This window comes from Copadichromis virginalis, linkage group LG8, assembly GCF_057382275.1.
Source record: "Copadichromis virginalis isolate Kocher_CV1m ecotype Utaka linkage group LG8, C_Virginalis_male_GT1.1, whole genome shotgun sequence".
NCBI classification, from domain to species: Eukaryota; Metazoa; Chordata; class Actinopteri; order Cichliformes; family Cichlidae; genus Copadichromis; species Copadichromis virginalis.
The window spans coordinates 27,164,315-27,188,429 of record NC_140625.1 but is presented as its reverse complement, the minus strand read 5'-3'; the positions used below and the strand labels follow the sequence as shown (position 1 = coordinate 27,188,429).

Sequence of the window (24,115 nt, the reverse complement as noted above, 5' to 3'; positions counted from 1 at the left end):
TTAAAATGTTCTCAAATGATTTGGCTATTCCTGTATGATTCAGCTTTTTCAGATCTTCTACCGTTTTAATCTTATCCCTCTTTGAGTTTTCAGTTGCAAAATTGTGATTTTTCAGAAAATACATGCGTTGCTATGGTTGCTATGCAATTAACTCAGAGGGGACAGTGAAACTGTTTGAATTTTCTCTTCATGTCCAAACAACTTCTTGCTACTCGCTCAATTTCCACTCAAGCCCCACAAATTATACATCAAAACGTAGGTATTTTTGCTGGCTTTCAGAAAATGTCACTATCATTGTTGTGGGACTCATAGATATTTTGCAAATCTCCTCAGAGTAACACAAAGTCAGAAAACTCTCCATTTAAACTCAATGGAGAGTTTGTTCAAAATCACCGCTGGATTTCTCTAATGAGAGGCATTTTCAAATTGTCATATCTCCTTAACGAAGCGAAGTTAAGACATGAGGCTTGTCCCCGTATATGTTCAGACACTCCTGACGCTCACAATTCAAGAATTTCTTTCTCACCTATTACCGTTCTGAAATGAGTTGGACTTGTTTGAGGGTAGGAAATTTGTCCCTCGCTCAGATTTCATCAGATTTCAATCTCTGGAAATGAACCACTTTTTTCTCTCGTCATATCTTTTTGATGGATTTCCACAGAGCCCTGAAAATTTCCATGACTGTTCACCAAAGCCTGCTGTTTCTTACGGTGAAAGAATGATTTTGATGCTCCATATAGATTTAGAGTTACCAAAGGTTGTTTGAGCGCAAGTCAATGCAGTTTTTGCTTCGCCTCTACTCAGTTACAGTGTATTACAAGTCATATATCTTTAATAATTTATGTTTTATCTCTGAATTATGAAGACCTGAAGATTCCCCCATCTCTTCTGAATAAAACGATGCCTGAATGACCGTTCTAGCCTCTATGGTTAGGAAATTATGGCCATTTGTTCGAGGGGAATCCTGAATGTCAGAAATACACTGAAGAAAACTCACACCTCTCTCTGTGTCTGTGTGTGTAAGGGCTGACTACAGCAGGTGCAGCTAATTTAACTGACCTACATATACCAAGCCCAGACTCTCAACAGCTCCTGTTCCCTTTACTGTCTGTGTATGTGTGTCTGTGTATCAATATTTCTCCTATGTTTAGGTATTACTCCTCAATCATAGTATTTCTGCTAAAGCAAAGTACTTCTACTACATCTTAGTACTTCTGCTAAATCATAGTATTTCTGCCAATTCATAGTATTTTTGCAAAATCATGGTATTTGTGCAAAATCATGGTTTTGGGGCCAAATATTTCTGTTATTTTATAATATATGTGCCAAATCATAGTATTTATCCCAAATTATAGTATTTATGCCAAATTACAGTATTTCTGCTAAAACGCAGAAATAGTACCTTTTAGCAGGAATTTCTACCAAAAGATAGTACTTCTGCTAAATCAGAGTATTTCTGCTAAACCAGAGTATTCCTGCCAAATCATAGTATTTGTACTGAAACATGGTACTTCTGCCCAATCATAGTATTTGTACTAAATCATAGTACTTGTGCCAAATCATAGTATTTATACCCAATCATAGTATTTCTGCTAAATCATAGCATTTGTGCCAAATCATGGTATTTGTGCAAAAACATAGTATGTCTGCAAAACCATAGTATATCTCTTATGTTATAGTATTACTACTAAGGCATAGTATTTCTGCCAAATCATAGTGTGTGTGCCAAATCGCAGTATTTATACCAAATCACAGTATTTGTGGTAAAACATAGTATTTCTGCCATATTGTGGTATTTGTGCAAGAACATTGAACTGTTATGTTATAGTATTACTACTAAGTCATAGTATTTCTGCATTGTTATAGTATTTGTACTAAAACGTAGTATCTCTGCCAAGTCATAGAATTACTACAATTTCATAGTTTTTTTTAGGAAATCTGTTATGTTATAGTATTACTACTAAGTCATAGTATTTCTGCCAAATCATAGTATTTGTGCCAAAGCATCGTATTTGTATGGAGTCATAGTATTTCTTCTAAATCATAGTATTTCAATCAAATCTCAGTAGTTGTTGTTAAAACGCAGTATTATTGCCAAATCATAGTATTTGTACCCAATCATAGTATTTCTGCTAAATCATAGCATTTGTGCCAAATCATGGTATTTGTGCAAAAACATAGTATGTCTGCAAAACCATAGTATATCTCTTATGTTATAGTATTACTACTAAGGCATAGTATTTCTGCCAAATCATAGTATTTGTACTAAATCATAGTACTTGTGCCAAATCATAGTATTTGTTGAACATCATAGTATTGGAACCAAAACATAGTATTTGTCCCAAAGCATCGTATTTGTATTGAGTAATAGTATTTCTTCTAAATCATAGTATTTCAATCAAATCTCAGTAGTTGTGTTAAAATGCAGTATTATTGCCAAATCATAGTATTTGTACCCAATCATAGTATTTTTGCCAAATCGTGGTATTTGTGCCCAAATAATAATTCTGTTATGTTATAGTATTACTACTAAGTTGTAGAATATCTGTTATGTTATAGTGTATCTGCGGAATATAGTATGTGTGCCAAATCATAGTATTTATACCAAATCACAGTATTTGTGCTAAAACATAGTATTTCTGCCATATTGTGGTATTTGTGCAAGAACATTGAACTGTTATGTTATAGTATTACTACTAAGTCATAGTATTTCTGCGTTGTTATAGTATTTGTGCTAAAACGTAGTATCTCTGCCAAGTCATAGAATTACTGCAATTTAATAGTTTTTTTTAGGAAATCTGTTATGTTATAGTATTACTACTCAGTCATAGTATTTCTGCCAAATCATAGTATTTGTGTGAATTTGTATACTGTAATATCACTGTATTATGTAGTGGCTAAGTAGGGGCTGTTTACTAAGTGCATCAGTGTAAATAGGTCATCTCTTGTGTTGGAGTGCCCTCTTGTGGCGCCTTTTGGGTAGTGCCTTAGTAAACGGGAACCCTGTAAAAAGTGGCATCAGACTGATTTGTAGTGGAGGAATTTGTTACCAGTTTTCTTAATCTTTAATCTGTATGCATGTTGTAATGCATACCCTGTTCTTAATCATAGAAACCACACCATATCACCTCTCCACATCCTCCTACTGTATGCCATACCTCCCTGTACCATCCATCTGACCGCAATAAACTCCACCTGTGGTAATCTAATCCCTGGATGTCAGCCTCTCCTTCTGACCGAGGATAGTTATAGTATTTGAGCCAAATCATAGTATTTGTGCTAAAACATAGTATTTCTTCCAAATCATAGTATGTTGGCGACTTTCAAGCCTTTGAGTCGCCGAGCAGCTGAATAGGGGAATAATGTTGACGCGCCCGCTGTTTAAAACGTTAGTCAAAGCTCCAAGTTAAAACTCCTTTATTTGTTATCAAATCCTTAAAATCCGTAGAAAAACAGTGATCAAAAAACATTCCAAGCTTGAGCGGTCAGCAAAAGTCGACTTCCCCCATCACCCACTCATTCACAAAATTTCCCTCGGGCTGTGAACAGGTGATATAGCAATCACTATTACAGACACCACGTGACCCAAAGCTACGCCTATCCATAACATAGTATTTGTGCCAAAGTATAGTATTTCTTCCAAATCATAGTATAACTGCACAATAAAGGTTCTTGAGCCACATCAGTGTTTGTGCCAAATCTTAGTATTTCTTCTAAATCCTAGTAATTCTGCTCAATGATAGAATTTCTGCTATGCTTTAGTACTTTTTTCCTAGATTGTAGTACTTCTGCTAAGTCAAAGTATTTCATGTAAATCATAGTATTTCTACCAAGTCCCAATGTTTCTGCTAAATCATAAATAATGTTTTAGTACAAATTGTATGATTTGGTGGAACTTTCTGTGTTCCAGCACAAATGCTATGATTTGGCAGGAAAAAAATATTATTTAGTATAAATACTAAGTTTTAGCAGAAATGCTATGTTTAAACTTTAAAAAATTCTGCTATTTCTGCTGATGTGTGTTATGACTTTTGACCATTGAAATGAATGGAACACATTATCAATGTGGTCACTGATTTTGCATGATGGGCTGAGCTGTGCTTTACCTCAGTGAGATAAGCATCCGTTCTCAGACTGGGAGGCCTGGGTTCAAATCCAGCTTATGGCAACATTTCTTTCACTTAACAGTTAAACTTTTTTTAAACTCTTTTCAACACAAATTTCATTTTTTTCACCCCTTTTCAGCAAAATTTTCAGTTTTTTTAACCCCTTTTCAGCACAAATCCAAACTTTTTCAGCTCTTTTTCAGCAAAAACCTCTTTTCAGCAAAATTTTCAGTTTTTTCTGCTGTTTTCAGAAAAAAACTCTTTTCAGCAGAATTCTGCTCATTCACCTCTTTTCAGCAGAAATTCTGCTGATTGAACTCTTTTCAGCAGAATTTTCACCCCCTTTTTTTGCCCAAATTCTGCTAGCACAATTGTCAATCTCTCCACCTTTTCTTTGTGAGAAAGTGTTTGGCTCAGTGAGCTAAATAGCTGCCCTTTGACCAGGAGGGCCAGGTTCGAATCCTGCTCAGGGCAATGTTTTTTGTTTTCAACTTTTTCAGCTTTTTTCAGCAGACATCTTCAACGTTAAGGCATCCACACAGCATTTTCGCAGGAAATGCAAATTTTTCTAGTTCTTTATTATTCCGGGTGTTTCCGTACACTTTTCGCCGTGGATCTACTTCCACAATTTTTGTGCTATTTTCACCGTTCAAACTCTAAACTGTTCTGCTCTTTCTGCTAATGCCGGCTATGACTTTTGGTGTTTATTACTATTATACTTTTTAAAATATTACACTTTTTTCCTTTAATTTGTCCCATTGAAATGAATGGGAAACTTCCACAATTCTGCTAAAACTTTCTTGTCTTTGAAACTTAACTACTGCCTCATACTTTCACCTAGAAACTTCATTCAAACTTTAAAATGTTCTCAAATGATTTGGCTATTCCTGTATGATTCAGCTTTTTCAGATCTTCTACCGTTTTAATCTTATCCCTCTTTGAGTTTTCAGTTGCAAAATTGTGATTTTTCAGAAAATACATGCGTTGCTATGGTTGCTATGCAATTAACTCAGAGGGGACAGTGAAACTGTTTGAATTTTCTCTTCATGTCCAAACAACTTCTTGCTACTCGCTCAATTTCCACTCAAGCCCCACAAATTATACATCAAAACGTAGGTATTTTTGCTGGCTTTCAGAAAATGTCACTATCATTGTTGTGGGACTCATAGATATTTTGCAAATCTCCTCAGAGTAACACAAAGTCAGAAAACTCTCCATTTAAACTCAATGGAGAGTTTGTTCAAAATCACCGCTGGATTTCTCTAATGAGAGGCATTTTCAAATTGTCATATCTCCTTAACGAAGCGAAGTTAAGACATGAGGCTTGTCCCCGTATATGTTCAGACACTCCTGACGCTCACAATTCAAGAATTTCTTTCTCACCTATTACCGTTCTGAAATGAGTTGGACTTGTTTGAGGGTAGGAAATTTGTCCCTCGCTCAGATTTCATCAGATTTCAATCTCTGGAAATGAACCACTTTTTTCTCTCGTCATATCTTTTTGATGGATTTCCACAGAGCCCTGAAAATTTCCATGACTGTTCACCAAAGCCTGCTGTTTCTTACGGTGAAAGAATGATTTTGATGCTCCATATAGATTTAGAGTTACCAAAGGTTGTTTGAGCGCAAGTCAATGCAGTTTTTGCTTCGCCTCTACTCAGTTACAGTGTATTACAAGTCATATATCTTTAAGAATTTATGTTTTATCTCTGAATTATGAAGACCTGAAGATTCCCCCATCTCTTCTGAATAAAACGATGCCTGAATGACCGTTCTAGCCTCTACGGTTAGGAAATTATGGCCATTTGTTCGAGGGGAATCCTGAATGTCAGAAATACACTGAAGAAAACTCACACCTCTCTCTGTGTCTGTGTGTGTAAGGGCTGACTACAGCAGGTGCAGCTAATTTAACTGACCTACATATACCAAGCCCAGACTCTTCACAGCTCCTGTTCCCTTTACTGTCTGTGTATGTGTGTCTGTGTATCAATATTTCTCCTATGTTTAGGTATTACTCCTCAATCATAGTATTTCTGCTAAAGCAAAGTACTTCTACTACATCTAAGTACTTTTGCCAAATCATAGTATTTCTGCTAAATCATAGTATTTCTGCCAATTCATAGTATTTTTGCAAAATCATGGTATTTGTGCAAAATCATGGTTTTGGGGCCAAATATTTCTGTTATTTTATAATATATGTGCTGAATATATTATATGTGCCAAATCATAGTATTTATCCCAAATTATAGTATTTATGCCAAATTACAGTATTACTGCTAAAACGCAGAAATAGTACCTTTTAGCAGGAATTTCTACCAAAAGATAGTACTTCTGCTAAATCAGAGTATTTCTGCTAAACCAGAGTATTCCTGCCAAATCATAGTATTTGTACTGAAACATGGTTTCTGCCCAATCATAGTATTTATACCCAATCATAGTATTTCTGCTAAATCATAGCATTTGTGCCAAATCATGGTATTTGTGCAAAAACATAGTATGTCTGCAAAACCATAGTATATCTCTTATGTTATAGTATTACTACTAAGGCATAGTATTTCTGCCAAATCATAGTATGTGTGCCAAATCGCAGTATTTATACCAAATCACAGTATTTGTGGTAAAACATAGTATTTCTGCCATATTGTGGTATTTGTGCAAGAACATTGAACTGTTATGTTATAGTATTACTACTAAGTCATAGTATTTCTGCATTGTTATAGTATTTGTACTAAAACGTAGTATCTCTGCCAAGTCATAGAATTACTGCAATTTCATAGTTTTTTTTAGAAAATCTGTTATGTTATAGTATTACTACTCAGTCATAGTATTTCTGCCAAATCACAGTATTTGTGCCAAAGCATCGTATTTGTATGGAGTCATAGTATTTCTTCTAAATCATAGTATTTCAATCAAATCTCAGTAGTTGTTGTTAAAACGCAGTATTATTGCCAAATCATAGTATTTGTACCCAATCATAGTATTTCTGCTAAATCATAGCATTTGTGCCAAATCATGGTATTTGTGCAAAATCATAGTATGTCTGCAAAACCATAGTATATCTTTTATGTCATAGTATTACTACTAAGGCATAGTATTTCTGCCAAATCATAGTATTTGTACTAAATCATAGTACTTGTGCCAAATCATAGTATTTGTTGCACATCATAGTATTAGAACCAAAACATAGTATTTGTCCCAAAGTATCGTATTTGTATGGAGTAATAGTATTTCTTCTAAATCATAGTATTTCAATTAAATCTCAGTAGTTGTGTTAAAATGCAGTATTATTGCCAAATCATAGTATTTATACCCAATCATAGTATTTTTGCCAAATCGTGGTATTTGTGCCCAAATAATAATTCTGTTATGTTATAGTATTACTACTAAGTTGTAGCATATCTGTTATGTTATAGTGTATCTGCGGAATATAGTATGTGTGCCAAATCATAGTATTTATACCAAATCACAGTATTTGTGCTAAAACATAGTATTTCTGCCATATTGTGGTATTTGTGCAAGAACATTGAACTGTTATGTTATAGTATTACTACTAAGTCATAGTATTTCTGCGTTGTTATAGTATTTGTGCTAAAACGTAGTATCTCTGCCAAGTCATAGAATTACTGCAATTTAATAGTTTTTTTTAGGAAATCTGTTATGTTATAGTATTACTACTCAGTCATAGTATTTCTGCCAAATCATAGTATTCGTGTGAATTTGTATACTGTAATATCACTGTATTATGTAGTGGCTAAGTAGGGGCTGTTTACTAAGTGCATCAGTGTAAATAGGTCATCTCTTGTGTTGGAGTGCCCTCTTGTGGCGCCTTTTGGGTAGTGCCTTAGTAAACGGGAACCCTGTAAAAAGTGGCATCAGACTGATTTGTAGTGGAGGAATTTGTTACCAGTTTTCTTAATCTTTAATCTGTATGCATGTTGTAATGCATACCCTGTTCTTAATCATAGAAACCACACCATATCACCTCTCCACATCCTCCTACTGTATGCCATACCTCCCTGTACCATCCATCTGACCGCAATAAACTCCACCTGTGGTAATCTAATCCCTGGATGTCAGCCTCTCCTTCTGACCGAGGATAGTTATAGTATTTGAGCCAAATCATAGTATTTGTGCTAAAACATAGTATTTCTTCCAAATCATAGTATTTGTGCCAAAGTATAGTATTTCTTCCAAATCATAGTATAACTGCACAATAAAGGTTCTTGAGCCACATCAGTGTTTGTGCCAAATCTTAGTATTTCTTCTAAATCCTAGTAATTCTGCTCAATGATAGAATTTCTGCTATGCTTTAGTACTTTTTTCCTAGATTGTAGTACTTCTGCTAAGTCAAAGTATTTCATGTAAATCATAGTATTTCTACCAAGTCCCAATGTTTCTGCTAAATCATAAATAATGTTTTAGTACAAATTGTATGATTTGGTGGAACTTTCTGTGTTCCAGCACAAATGCTATGATTTGGCAGGAAAAAAATATTATTTAGTATAAATACTAAGTTTTAGCAGAAATGCTATGTTTAAACTTTAAAAAATTCTGCTATTTCTGCTGATGTGTGTTATGACTTTTGACCATTGAAATGAATGGAACACATTATCAATGTGGTCACTGATTTTGCATGATGGGCTGAGCTGTGCTTTACCTCAGTGAGATAAGCATCCGTTCTCAGACTGGGAGGCCTGGGTTCAAATCCAGCTTATGGCAACATTTCTTTCACTTAACAGTTAAACTTTTTTTAAACTCTTTTCAACACAAATTTCATTTTATTCACCCCTTTTCAGCAAAATTTTCAGTTTTTTTAACCCCTTTTCAGCACAAATCCAAACTTTATCAGCTCTTTTTCAGCAAAAACCTCTTTTCAGCAGAATTCTGCTCATTCAACTCTTTTCAGCAAAATTTTCAGTTTTTTCTGCTGTTTTCAGAAAAAAACTATTTTCAGCAGAATTCTGCTCATTCACCTCTTTTCAGCAGAATTTTCACCCCTTTTTTTTTTGCCCAAATTCTGCTAGCACAATTGTCAATCTCTCCACCTTTTCTTTGTGAGAAAGTGTTTGGCTCAGTGAGCTAAATAGCTGCCCTTTGACCAGGAGGGCCAGGTTCGAATCCTGCTCAGGGCATCTTTTTTTTTTTTTTTTTTTTTTTCTCAACTTTTTCAGCTTTTTTCAGCAGATATCTTCAGCCGTTAAGGCATCCACACTGCATTTTCGCAGGAAATGCAAATTTTTCTAGTTCTTTATTATTCCGGGTGTTTCCGTACACTTTTCGCCGTGGATCTACTTCCACAATTTTTGTGCTATTTTCACCGTTCAAACTCTAAACTGTTCTGCTCTTTCTGCTAATGCCGGCTATGACTTTTGGTGTTTATTGCTATTATACTTTTTAAAATATTACACTTTTTTCCTTTAATTTGTCCCATTGAAATGAATGGGAAACTTCCACAATTCTGCTAAAACGTTCTTGTCTTTGAAACTTAACTACTTCCTCATACTTTCACCTAGAAACTCCATTCAAACTTTAAAACGTTCTCAAATGATTGGGCTATTCCTGTGTGATTCAGCTTTTTCAGATCTTCTACCGTTTTCATCTTATCTCTCTTTAAGTCTTCAGTTGCAAAATTGTGATTTTTCAGAAAATACATGCGTTGCTATGGTTGCTATGCAATTAAGTCATAGGGGACAGTGAAACTGTTTGAATTTTCTCTTCATGTCCAAACAACTTCTTGCTGCTCGCTCAATTTCCACTCAAGCCCCACAAATTATACATCAAAACGTAGGTATTTTTGCTGGCTTTCAGAAAATGTCCCTATCATTGTTGTGGGACTCATAGATATTTTGCAAATCTCCTCAGAGTAACACAAAGTCAGAAAACTCTCCATTTAAACTCAATGGAGAGTTTGTTCAAAATCACCGCTGGATTTCTGTAATGAGAGGCATTTTCAAATTGTCATATCTCCTTAACGAAGCAAAGTTAAGACATGATGCTTGTCCCCGTATATCTTCAGACACTCCTGACGCTCACAATTCAAGAATTTCTTTCTCACCTATTACCGTTCTGAAATGAGTTGGACTTGTTTGAGGGTAGGAAATTTGTCCCTCGCTCAGATTTCATCAGATTTCAATCTCTGGAAATGAACCACTTTTTTCTCTCGTCATATCTTTTTGATGGATTTCCACAGAGCCCTGAAAATTTCCATGACTGTTCACCAAAGCCTGCTGTTTCTTACGGTGAAAGAATGATTTTGATGCTCCATATAGATTTAGAGTTACCAAAGGTTGTTTGAGAGCAAGTCAAGGCAGTTTTTGATTCGCCTCTACTCAGTTACAGTGTATTACAAGTCATATATCTTTAATAATTTATATTTTATCTCTGAATTATGAAGACCTGAAGATTCCCCCATCTCTTCTGAATAAAACAATGTCTGAATGACCGTTCTAGCCTCTACGGTTAGGAAATTATGGCCATTTGTTCGAGGGGAATCCTGAATGTCAGAAATACACTGAAGAAAACTCACACCTCTCTCTGTGTCTGTGTGTGTAAGGGCTGACTACAGCAGGTGCAGCTAATTTAACTGACCTACATATACCAAGCCCAGACTCTCAACAGCTCCTGTTCCCTTTACTCTCTGTGTATGTGTGTCTGTGTATCAATATTTCTCCTATGTTTAGGTATTACTCCTCAATCATAGTATTTCTGCTAAAACAAAGTACTTCTGCTACATCTTAGTACTTCTGCTAAATCATAGTATTTTTGAAAAATCATAGTATTTTTGCAAAATCATGGTATTTGTGCAAAATCATGGTTTTGGGGCCAAATCATAATATTTCTGTTATTTTATAATATATGTGCTGAATATATTATATGTGCCAAATCATAGTATTTATCCCAAATTATAGTATTTATGCCAAATTACAGTATTTCTGCTTAAAAGCAGAAATAGTACCTTTTAGCAGGAATTTCTACCAAAAGATAGTACTTCTGCCAAATCATAGTATTTGTACTAAAACATAGTACTTCTGCCCCATCATAGTATTTGTACTAAATCATAGTACTTCTGCCAAATCATAGTATTTGTGCCAAAGCATCGTATTTGTATGGAGTAATAGTATTTCTTCTAAATCATAGTATTTCAATTAAATCTCAGTAGTTGTGTTAAAATGCAGTATTATTGCCAAATCATAGTAGTTGTACCCAATCATAGTATTTTTGCCATGTCATCGTATTTGTGTCGAATCATGGTATTTTTGCCAAATCGTGGTATTTGTGCCCAATTAATAATTCTGTTATGTTATATTATTACTACTAAGTCGTAGAATATCTGTTATGTTATAGTGTATCTGCGGAATATAGTATGTGTGCCAAATCGTAGTATTTGTGCTAAAACATAGTATTTCTGCCATATTGTGGCATTTGTGCAAGAACATTGAACTGTTATGTTATAGTATTACTACTAAGTCATAGTATTTCTGCGTTGTTATAGTATTTGTGCTAAAACGTATTATCTCTGCCAAGTCATAGAATTACTGCAATTTCATAGTTTTTTTAGGAAATCTGTTATGTTATAGTATTACTACTAAGTCATAATATTTCTGCCAAATCATAGTATTTGTGCCAAAGCATCGTATTTGTATGGAGTCATAGTATTTCAATCAAATCTCAGTAGTTGTTGTTAAAACGCAGTATTATTGCCAAATCATAGTATTTGTACCCAATCTTAGTATTTCTGCTAATTCATAGCATTTGTTCCAAATCATGGTATTTGTGCAAAAACATAGTATGTCTGCAAAACCATAGTATATCTCTTATGTTATAGTATTACTACTAAGGCATAGTATTTCTGCCAAAACATAGTATTTGTCCCAAAGCATCGTATTTGTATGGAGTAATAGTATTTCTTCTAAATCATAGTATTTCAATCAAATCTCAGTAGTTGTGTTAAAATGCAGTATTATTGCCAAATCATAGTATTTGTACCCAATCATAGTATTTTTGCCAAATTGTGGTATTTGTGCCCAATTAATAATTCTGTTATGTTATAGTATTACTACTAAGTCGTAGAATATCTGTTATGTTATAGTGTATCTGCGGAATATAGTATGTGTGCCAAATCGTAGTATTTATACCAAATCACAGTATTTATGCTAAAACATAGTATTTCTGCCATATTGTGGTATTTGTGCAAGAACATTGAACTGTTATGTTATAGTATTACTACTAAGTCATAGTATTTCTGCCAAATCATAGTATTTGTGTGAATTTGTATACTGTAATATCACTGTAGTATGTAGTGGCTAAGTAGGGGGTGTTTACAGTGTAAATAGGTCATCTCTTGTGTTGGAGTGCCCTCTTGTGGCGCATTTTGGGTAGTGCCTTAGTAAACGTGAACCCTGTAAGAAGTGGTATCAGACTGATTTGTAGTGGAGGAATTTGTTGCCAGTTTTCTTAATCATAGAAACCACACCATATCACCTCTCCACATCCTCCTACTGTATGCCATGCCTCCCTGTACCATCCATCTGACCGCCAATAAACTCCACCTGTGGTAATCTAATCCCTGGATGTCAGCCTCTCCTTCTGACCGAGGATAGTTACTATTGCAGCACCACCCAGCATTAAACTGACGTACACCATTCTGTACAATAGTATTTGTGCTAAAAAGTAGTATTTCTGCCAAATCATAGTATTACTGCTATTTCATACTATTTAAGCGAAATTACAGTGTTTCTGCAAAAACATGTTTGAGGGGTGGAAATCTGTCCTCCTCTCATTTTTCAAACTCCGAAAATTAAGCCATTTCTTCTCTCGTCATGTCTCCGCCACGGAGATACAAAGAGCTATGTAAATCGCAGTCAAAGTACACCAAAGTCCGCTGATTCACCCAGTGCAAGAATTATGCTTCTATCCCACCTAGTTTTTGAGTACAAATTTATACACTATCACAGACCGGTAATTCATATTGATAATTTATTACAATTCTGCAAAGTTTAATGATTTTAGCAGCTTTTCTAATATGGACCTCAGATTCTTGTTAACAGTCTATGGCAGAAACACATACAAGTACACAGCCTGATGAAGCAGACAGAAGCAGTACCTCTGATTCGTTCAGCATTTTCACCTCTTATCAGCACAAATCTCAGCCTCTTCTGCTGTTTTCATTAGAATTGTAAGCTTTTCCACCTTTTTTCAGTTACGTGAGAACCAGTTTGGCTCAATGAGTAGCTGAAAAATATCAGCCTCTTCTGCTGTTTTAGCAGGATTTCAGAGTTCAGCTTTTTCACTTGTTTTAAGCACAAATTTCAGTTTCTTTACCTCATTTCACAACAAAGTTCTTCCTCTTCACCTCTTTTCTGCTAATTTGAGATTCTGCTCCACAGTGCACATTGTCCCTCTCATCATATCTTTGCTTGTGACCAGAACTCATTTGGCTCAGAGGGTAGGGCATCTGCCGTGAGACCCGGTGGCAGAGGTTTGAATCCTACCTGTGACAGTTGCTACACATGTTCCCTGCTTGCATGCGCTCTGCTTTCTTGTGTGTCACTGCTCTCCAGTGTGTCATTACACATACAGCCATCTTCAGCAAGCACTTCTGCTTCTACACCTCTTTTCAGCTCATCTTTTTGCTTCTTTGCCTCTTTTCAGCAGAAATTCTTCTGATTCACCTCTTTTCTGCCAAATGTTTAGCTTTTTCACCTCTTATCAGCACAATTCTAAGCAGCTTCTGCTAATTTCACCACAATTGTCACTCTCTCCACCTGTTCTTTGTGTGAATGAGTTTGGTGCAGTGAGGCGAATCGCTGCCTCTAGACCAGAAGGGCCAGGTTCAAATCCTGCTCAGGGCAATGTTTTTTGTTTTGTTTTTCAACTTTTTCAGCTTTTTTCAGCAGACATCTTCAGCGTTAAGGCATCCACACAGCATTTTCGCAGGAAATGCAAATTTTTCTAGTTATTTTAGTTATTCTTACATTTTTGCCTTGTTCACATTTTAGCAGCTTCTGTCTTTATATTTCTAAGATTAAAGATGAACCTATGTCATGGTGAGTCATTCATCTGCCCACAATTTACAACAATCACTCCTCCTCTTGATCAAATTTTAGTGAAACTTGCAAACAATGATCATTTAATAGGCCTTCACCCAAACTGTACTCTAGGTCAACACCAAGGTTTATTCTTTAATTTTATCTTTGAATTTTAATGGATCATGAGCTGAATGTGCTACCACATCACTGACACTCTCATTAAAAATTGTTAACTTTTAAAATATCTTTACTGATGGCTTATATAACCTGATGGGTCATAGACCTTATTTTTTAAAGTTGACGATAAAGAAAGTAAAATAAAGAAAAATATTTAAACTTTCCTTAAAAACACGTAGTTCTTTAAAAAAAAATTGCTCTGAATTTAGTGGCATCCCGAATGAAATTCCATTGTGGATACAAATTTTAGTGACTGTTAAGTTATATACGGGCAGCGTGCATCGAATGTTACATGTGAAACAACCTGAGAACATAACATTCCATTGGCAGGTGAATAATTTGAATTATATATATTTTAAAAATCAAAAGAATTGGGATTTACAAAAAATATAGATGTTAATAATCACTGTATGTGTGACAGTGTTTCCTCAGACTGGTCCACCCGTTATGGAGGAAAAGGTACATACAGACAGATATATCCATATGTACACTATTATTATAGTAAGATATTTGTGCTTTTTAAATACAACCTTTCAAAAAAAAATACAAGTTGTTAACATAGTGTAGAAAAAAAATATGAGTCAGTACTGCACAGTACTGGTTAGTACTGTAGATTGTATTAGTGCTAATCTCACTGAGAATAAATGCAGCGATTTAAGTTGACCTAATAATTGTGCATCTACCCTTGCTTGTGGCTATTTCGTCTGACATCAAAGTCTCTGTGTTGCCATTATTCTGACCATTGTTCTTTCTTTTAAGTGGCTTCTTTCTCCGTAGATGAGCACGCACGCACGCAGCACCACAACCAGCACTACAGCAGTCTCAAACTTAATGCTAGGCTGAAACCCAGACACGGAGGAGGTGCTAACAACAGCGCTGCCAAGATTTGTGTCTTGTCTGCGTGTGTGTGTGTGTGTGTGTGTGTGTGTGTGTGTGTGTGTGTGTGTGAGAGAGAGATGGAGTGTATCTGATTGGGATGGATGAAGGGAAGTATGGCTTCCCACAGATGCAGGCTGTCTGTCTGATATAGCATCTGTTTGTCTGTCTGTTCTGTGTTTCAGTGTGTGTTTAAGGCTAATAACCCCTAAAAAGTGTGTTTGATTTTTCCAAACAGTTTATCTCCTATACTTGAGAGAAACATGAAGAATTTGCTGTACTTACTGAATGAACTGAACTTACTTATTTATTGAATTTAGACCATATAATATAATTTATATAGTATAAATAATAACTAAAATGTATAGTAAAAATGTAAAATGTATAACTAGAAAATGCATTTTCTGAAAAAACTGGACATAGCATACAAAAAACGTACAGAAATTTAAAAGTAGAAGAACAATATTGTGGATGCTTAATCAGCATCCACACTAATAACCAAAAATAAAGATAAATGTTTTTTATGGGATTTTCAGATATTCCAGGATCATTGGGATTGATCTGATAGAGTAGGGTTTCAGCCCAGATACAAGAGCAGCAGTGAGGTCCAGCACTGACAGGTGATGAGGCCTGGCCTGGCTCACAGCCGGTGTTCCAGTTCATCTCAGAGGTGTTAGATGAGGTTGAGCTCTGCACAGTCAAATTTGTTCCATGCCAAGCTTTCAAAAAATTCCCCGCTTGTGCAAGTAGCAACAGGAAAGGGACATTCAGAACAGCATCTAAAATATTTTGGGAAGTGTGAGGCTTTTCTTTGTTCCTGTGTGTTAATGAGACAATTGATTTGTTATGCAAGTCAGGATGTTCTTAGTGTAGCATAAATATTGAGGATGGCTTTCTCTGACACAAAAAAGGGGATGACAGTCTGTCTTTTGCAAATTTCTGTTTGTTTTGAAGAAAAGCAAAAACATGCACAAAGGATTGGGCTTAGTTTTGGTGCTATAGGTTTGGGATTGTCACTGATTAGGATTAAACCACTGCAGTAAATTTTGTTCAGATAAGTTCTGAACCTTGGAGCAGAGCCACGGTAATATTTTAGTTTTAAAGTCTGTAACTTTTGAAAGGTTTACCTCTAGGTTCACACTACAACTTTGACGTTTCTGGACCTCCTAAAATGAAGAGTTTCAGAAACACTGTTTACTCTGTTCACTCCGTTCTAGTTTGTAAAAGTCTGGAAACTGAGACCTGCGAAGCTCATACATATTTTGTGATTTCATTCTTCTTGTGTGTCTATAGTGATGGATCATGCTCCTTGTACCAGTATATTTCTTTGCAGTCTGTGGTTTTCACCCCCATGACCACCTTGCACTCAAGCTAGTTTCTGCCACACTTCTATCTTATTGTAAATCCAAGCAAAGACACTTTCACGCTTACTGTTTGCCATTGCAAACAACCAACCTTCTGGTTGCTAGTTATACCCCCCACACATGACCAGTGATATCAGGTGTTTACAGCCCTGGTGGTTTAAAGCTTACCTGAAATAGACAGGACATGTGTTCAGGGTAGCCTTAGAGTCTGTAGCTGTTTTCAGTCTTCCAGGCAACTAATTATGCAAGTAATTAGTAGATTAATTGCTTTAGAAAAATGTTTAACAAAATGAAGGAAAAGCAGAAAAAATGTCCTGCAGTCTAAACCCCAAAGAATTTAGTTTACAATTATATATTTAAAAAAAAAACCCCAAAACAAAACAGAATATTTTCACATATCTGAGGAGCCAGACCAAGCTTGTAGTATTTCTGCTGATGAATGAGTATGAAACAGCTGTTTATCATTATAAAAGACAAACTTTTTGTAGACCAAAGCCCTGTCCGTATACTTCTGGCAATACTCTATGACTCTCGGGCTTTTCTTTCTCGACCCATGTTTAGATATCCATCCCAGGGGCTTTCACGGATTATTTTTTTCTCTCCTTGTTAAAAATCTTGCTGCTTCCTGTACCCTCACCCTTCTCTTCCTAATCACTTGTGTCTCCTTGGGATTGCGACAGAATCTCGGGATGCCTCTCACTCATATACACACACACACACTCACACACTTACTTTACCCAGCGGCACAGCCCATAATGAACTCGCTGCTGTGCAGTTGTGGATGAAATAAGAACCCTGATGTGCTCATCAGAGGCTGTTTCAGGGCTGCGGAAGACTTCTCTGCATCTCCATTCATGCTTCCTCCCTCTTTGCTCTGCTGTCACTGGCCTACATACATGTGTCAGTATATCACACACACACACACACACACACACACACACACACACACACACACACACACACACACACACTTTATTTTTTTTACTTCTGTCTCTTCCAATCACACCACATATATCCCTCTTCTTTCTCCTTGTCTCATCTCTGCTGCCATGTCTATTGCCTGTGCCTTGAATGTTTTCAGCACCTTCTTTTGTTTCTTTCTGTCCTCCCCCCTCGTTGCCCTGTTCTATGAGACATTATCAGTGACGACAGTCTTGGTGTTTTCTGCCCCGTTGCATCTACTTTTGCAGTAACAGCTCTGCCCATCACTCTATACAGTTTAACTTTAATAGTTTGTCATGTAGAGAGCTGCATTAAAGGCACTGGAGAAGAAAATAAAATCAGAAGGTTTTTTATGGGGTCGCCTGTGGCTCAGGAAATAAGCTGGGTCATCTACTAATCTCCGGCTCCTTTGCTCTGCGTATCTAAGGATCCTTGGGTAACATACCTAAACCCAGGTTGCCCCTGATGCATCTGTCAACCTTACGCTTTTCATAGCAAGAAGGTCCTGGGTTTGAACCCACTGGCCTGCTGGGGCAGTTCTGTGTGGAGCTTGCATGTTCTCCCAGTGCCTGCATATGTTCTCTCTGGTGCGTGTTAGGTCAACTTGTGAATGTGAGCTTGAATGGCCGTTGCTGTGTTGTCCCTGCAATGATGATGATCAAGCAACAATCAAAACGTGGCCTTCAAGTTAAGAAAACGTTGACCTTATTTATTATTAACCCTGGCGTACACTCTGTTGATGGTGTGGGTTTTTTTTAACCTCCTAAGACCCGAACTCTTCCACGGCATTCATTTTTAATTTCTCTTTGATATTTAGGTTGATTGGGGCCTGATGAATGTAAAAAGAAAGAATTACCAGATTTTTTTTTTTTTTTTTACCTTATTTTTGTTTTTAAGAAAAATAAGAGCCACATATGAGGATATTCATTTAAAATTTTGATAGAACAGTAGCAGTATAATGTCCTCGTAAGTGGATATCAGGCCCTTGTAGAGCAAAATTGAGTATTTTGGTCTAAATAACCCAAAATGTGATCTCCACATGTGGACGCCAGGTCCTAAGAGGTTAATAGAGCTGTGAGGGGACTTAAATGTAAATCTGACCCATGTCTGCTTATTTTGGAGCTGAACACTTGTGATTTGAATTGGAAAGCTTAGGTAATGGGCTGTACAGTACTAACAAGCAGCACTGATGTAACACTACTTTATATTTTTAGATAAATGGTGAATGTCTCTTTCTTTGCCTTAAGGCTCTATGCTTTTAATACATTGTTCTGAGGAACACTTTACCGTGTCATTGCTCACTCGCTGCTCTCTCTTCTCGTCTGTCTCTGCAGCTCTCACCAACTGACAAGAGTTTGGAGTTTGACAGAGACTTTCGCATCAGGCACTATGCAGGAGATGTGGTGTAAGTATTGTAACGTTCACAAGAACCAGACGGTTGGGGTCTCAGTTTGTCCGTTTATTTGGCACATAAGCCAGCGGGTTGTTAACTCAGGGGGAAGCGCTCTCCAACTCCACCTCTCTTCAGCCTGGCACACACACAGAACAACCAGGTCCCACCCACCCCTTCCTGTACACCACAACCAAACATGAATCTTAAAGGAACAACAACAGTGTGCAGAGATCACCAACATGTCACTGTACAATAACACTTAACCATCGTTACAGTATCTAAGACTTTTATTTATTCAGGAAAAGCTTTTACTGATGATTCATCCTCTTTTCCTCAGCTTTACATATTCATGCCTCAGAGCTGGCGACTCAAACCACAGCCTTGCACTCTGGCCCACTTCAGGAGCAGATGGAGGTTTTGGTTCTTAAAAGAATCTGAATAGTTTTCAGGGCAATAAATCACACTTTGCAACTGAATTTTAACCAAATCGTTGTTTCATAACCCATCTTCTTTTTTTCTTTTCAACAGTTAGCTTCCTGTAGGGATGTCTCTCCAGTTAACTTAATGTTAAAAACACATTTACATTGCTTTCACTTACTATTTTCCAGATATAATAGTCATGCTTTAAAAAAAATGTAAAACTCTCTCTAAACCAGGCCCCGAATCTTTTTATCTAGTCCACCTCAACATTTACACCATCTGCTACTGACGTCGAAGAATTGGCTCTCAGTGCCCAAATACCCCGTTTGACTGATTCATACTGAAAGCGTCAAAGACATCCTTTGAAATGAAGATTAATCTTAATCAAAGTGATCAATTTATAGTTTTATCCACATGGAATTGGATTGGAAAGGCAGTGACGTGCCAAGTCATTGGTGAAAACTGTCATTATAGTCAATCACTCTGCCCATTCCAGTTGTGTAAGAAGACTGGTGGACAGATTCAAACATTTAAATGACATCCTAATTACATGATGTCTCACAAAAAAAATAAAAATACAGCACCATTTCCCAGTCCCAAATCCCAGAGTACTTACTTGGATGCCATTCAAAAGAATAAACCAAACAGGCTAAGCTTCCCAAAAAGTGCTCTCAGGGAAGCATGTTGAGCCCATTTGTGAAGGCTAAGTGTCTGCCACCCAGGGGGATGACTGAGGCAGGAGCAGGTTCGACAGGCGGCCTTGATTGGTCCCTGATCGTCTTACACCAGGCAGGAGGCAGAGTAATATTTGTAGTGGCTGCATCAGTAACAGCATGCATTTACTTAAAATGATTTATTATTGTTTATTAGACTCACGTCACAGTGCAGCTCTGTGGTTGAGCAAAATTAAGTAAAAATTTTTTTAACTGTTTGTTAGATTCAGGAAACGGTCACAGTTTTTATGCAGTTATGGCTAAGGATGTGTTCTTTAATGCAGTCACATAACGCCCTCCCTGAAGCAAGTGGTAGTAGTAATCTTTGTCTTTTCAGAAGTTCCATTTCTGCCTTTTTATGTGAGATAAATACAACCAATGAAGTCCCTACAGACATTAAGAATAAAAATAATATTTCGAAAAACCAAGGCGTAACTATGTACACATAAGTGATATCACCTGATTTGTTTGACAGAGTGATACAAGGTATAAAAGATCTCTGAGCATGAGAAATTGTGGTACCCTGAACCTTTGCCCGTTCCCACCAGTTAAGACTATGCCAAACTGCGTTGTTGCTGACGTGCAATTTTATTGAATTTGCTCTTATTAACTACAGACAGTAAAAATTCCAGGCAAAAAAGCAAAACAGAAGGCGAGTACATTCCACATGTGCATAGAATAAAAGAGCCAGTGTGTATCTATCAAAGACATCACATGTCTTTGATAGATGACATGCGTTTATTGTTGGCTCTCTTCCACAGCGTGTCTTTGTCCTGTCTTCCTCCCCTCACCACCAACCAGTCACGGCTCTTGGCTCCCCCTCCCTGAGCCTGATATTGCCGGATGTTTCTTTCTCTTAAAAGGGAGTTTTTCCTTCCCACTGTTGCCAAGAGCCTGCTCAAAGTCGTCTGATTGTTGGAGTTTTCTATTACTACCTTAGAATATAACGTGCCTTGTGGCAAATGTTGTTGGGATTTAGTGCTATATAAATACAAGTTGAATCAAACTGTTGCAGCTTTCAGATGAGATACAATTGCTGTTTCCTTTCTTGTAAATGGCACTTATGTTTGAATCCTATGACAGATTTTCCTTGATCGCTGTCTCTAAATATTTGTATTCATTTACAACCTCAGTGCTGTCACCACTAACAGCTACCTGTTGGTGTGTCTTCCCACAAGCTTTTAAAATGATTATAAAAAAGGTTCATTTATTTTCTTGTTGATTAACTAAAAAAAGTGGATCTGAATATTAGCCTGACAGTTTTCACATGAAAATTATTATTAGAGATGGCACGATACCACTTTTTTATGTCCGATACCGATACCGATATCATAAATTTGGATATCTGCCGATACCGATATGAATCCGATATAGTGTTTTTTAATCAACAAAACTGTTTTTTAAATATCTTGCTGCATTTTGTATAAGTTCATACTCAAGTTTAAAACAACAACTACACTAAAGCTATTCTGTTATACCTGTATGCAAAAAAAAAAAAAATTTCATAGTTCAGCAATACTGATCAATTTAATAAACTTAAACCTACACCATCCTCCCTATTCTGGTATTTTAAAGAGTACTTAGCATAAATATTAAGCAACCTAACTAATAGGGTTCCAACTCCCAGCAACAACAAAAATAAATAAATAAAAAATAGGGAACCACCCCTCACGCTCCACCTCATGATGCTTAATCGACGTAATCAACCTTAATTTGATGCAGTGTGAAAAAAATGCACAGAAATCAATTATTTTTCAAGAAATATTAAATAGATTCAACATCTTTCTTCAACAAAATTGCAGACTGCACAGATGGTACCTTCCCAAAGGAAAAAGTACTATAGCTTACTAGGGTATATATATATTAGACTTAATAGACTGAAGAAGTCACTTGGATGAGTGACGAAACGTTTCTCCCACAAAACGCTACGTCCAGATGAACAGAATCAACTTTTTGGAGATTAGACTTAATAGTCACTATATACAGTAATTGACTTCTATTCATTTTACATCAAATTAAAACTTTGGGTGTCAGATAATTATTTATTAAAAGCTCGACATTTTAAATGACAATAAGAAAAAAGTATGTCTTTGTGCCCCCTTTTCCCTGTTAATGCCCTATCGGCCCCCCTGGCTAAACTTTGCTAGATGCGCCCCTGCACAGTTACCAGCTTCAGCTACGTAGAAAAAGATCCTCGAGTAGAAAGTAATATTAAATACATTCTAACAACAGCTGATCAAGCTTAAACGTGCTGCTGTTGTTCAGCCGCTGGTTTCCTCTTTCTGGTGCAAAGTGGGCCAAAAGCAAACAAGAGACACGGACTCGTGACAGAAAAGCCGATCAGCTGATCGTTAAGCAGTTTCATGATTGAAGTAGCAGCAAGAAGAGGCAGTCGCTTGTTAAGCTTAACGCAGGAATGCTTTACAAACATTCAGAGATGGACTTACACACTTGCTTTACTTCTCTCGGGGATAACTTTGTCGGAGATGAAATGCCAGGTTGCTAGCGAAGCTCCACATGCTATCCAGACCACCGACAGGTCCCGCATGCCACAGCCGCTCTATCACGTGATGCATACTGCTCAGACGTGCTAACGTTCTGAGGTGAGTTACGGCGTGTTGCAAGTTTTGTGAGGTGCTTTCGTGATATTTAATGGATCGGATTACATTTTTTATTTTTCTCCGATATCCGATCCAGTAATTTAGGTCAGTATTGGACCGATACGTAATATCGGATCGGTCCATCTCTAATTATTATCATTTGAAAAACAACAATAAAATTTAACCGACCACTTTAAAACACTGGACAGAGATTACTGGGATAACTGGATTAGGTAAAGTGTCCCAGCTGCTGTCAGTGTGCTGATCCTACAGTGTCCGTTATTATTGACGATTAGTGTATAAAAGCCCACCTGCTCACTCTTCTCAGATTAACACCCCACTACAGTCCTGCTGTGGTGAAAAGAACAAGCTTACCTTCCACTTGTGCTTCAGGGTGTGCTCCCACTTGCTCTCACCTGATGCTGAAGTTGAAATTCACGTGACATTCACTCCCTGCACCTGATGTTAAAGCTGCTCTTCCACACCTTAGACTGCAGCTGGAGGCCACATTGTGGTCTCCCTGTTTAACTGATGCTGTCTAAATCAGACATTCACAGATCCATCCATCCACCCATCCTTATCTTGGTTGGCTCATGGGGGTAACAGTCCAGGCACATAAGCCCCTCCCTCTTCTTAGCCACTTCTTCCAGCTTATCCAGGAGGACCCTGAGGTGTTCTCAAACCAGTGTCTCCATCATTTCATGGGTTACGCAAGGTCAGAGGTGGGCAATTCCAGGCCTCAAGGGCCGGTGTCCTGCAGGTTTTAGATCTCACCTTGGGTCAACACACAGGCCTCTGGAGAACTTCAGGACATGTTGAGGAGCTAATTTAGCCATTTAAATCAGCTGTGTTGGTTCAAGGACACATATAAAACCTGCAGGGACACCGGCCCTCGAGGCCTGGAGATGCCCACCCCTGCCCTAGGTCTTACCCAGAACCCCTCGTCCAGAAAGCAACCAAGAAGCATCATAGTCAGATACCTAAACCACACCACCTGGATCCTGTCAATGTGGTGGAATATCAGTAAAATCAGTTCTCAGAGCTCATGGCCATAGGTAGAAGTGTACAATGACGGGTAAATCGACAGCTTTGCTTTCGCAGTCAGCTCTCTTTTCAGCACAACAGAGGACTACAGTGTCCACATCACTGCTGATGCCATACAATCAGTCTGTCAGTCCAATTTATTTATATAGCAAAGTACAAGACAGACGATGCTGCACAAAGTGCTTAACAATATAAAAATGCCATTAAAAAGAAACAATGTAAAACAATAGTAACAATATAAAACAATGATAGGACAATAAAATAATTAAAACAGTAATTAAGACTATTAAATAAGACCAAAATGTTTGGGTCATAGTGTGTTAAAAATGTGTCTTTAGTAGTGATTTAAATTGATCAAGTGTTTGTGCAGAATATTTAGGGGAAGACTATTCCAGTCTGGGACCGCCACAGAGAAGGCTCTATTGCCACGAGATTTGAGATAAGTCCGTGGG

General features: G+C 37.1%; 1 protein-coding gene across 1 annotated transcript in view; it reads left to right on the top strand.

Annotated features, from left to right (window-relative positions):
* The window catches only part of myo1d (myosin 1D), a 138,123-nt gene that overhangs the window by 43,626 nt on the left and 70,382 nt on the right, over window positions 1-24,115 (top strand). The window contains exon 12 of the mRNA XM_085466848.1: window positions 18,828-18,898. Within this exon, the coding sequence (XP_085322974.1) occupies window positions 18,828-18,898 (71 nt within the window). The remainder of the gene's footprint in view (window positions 1-18,827; window positions 18,899-24,115) is intronic.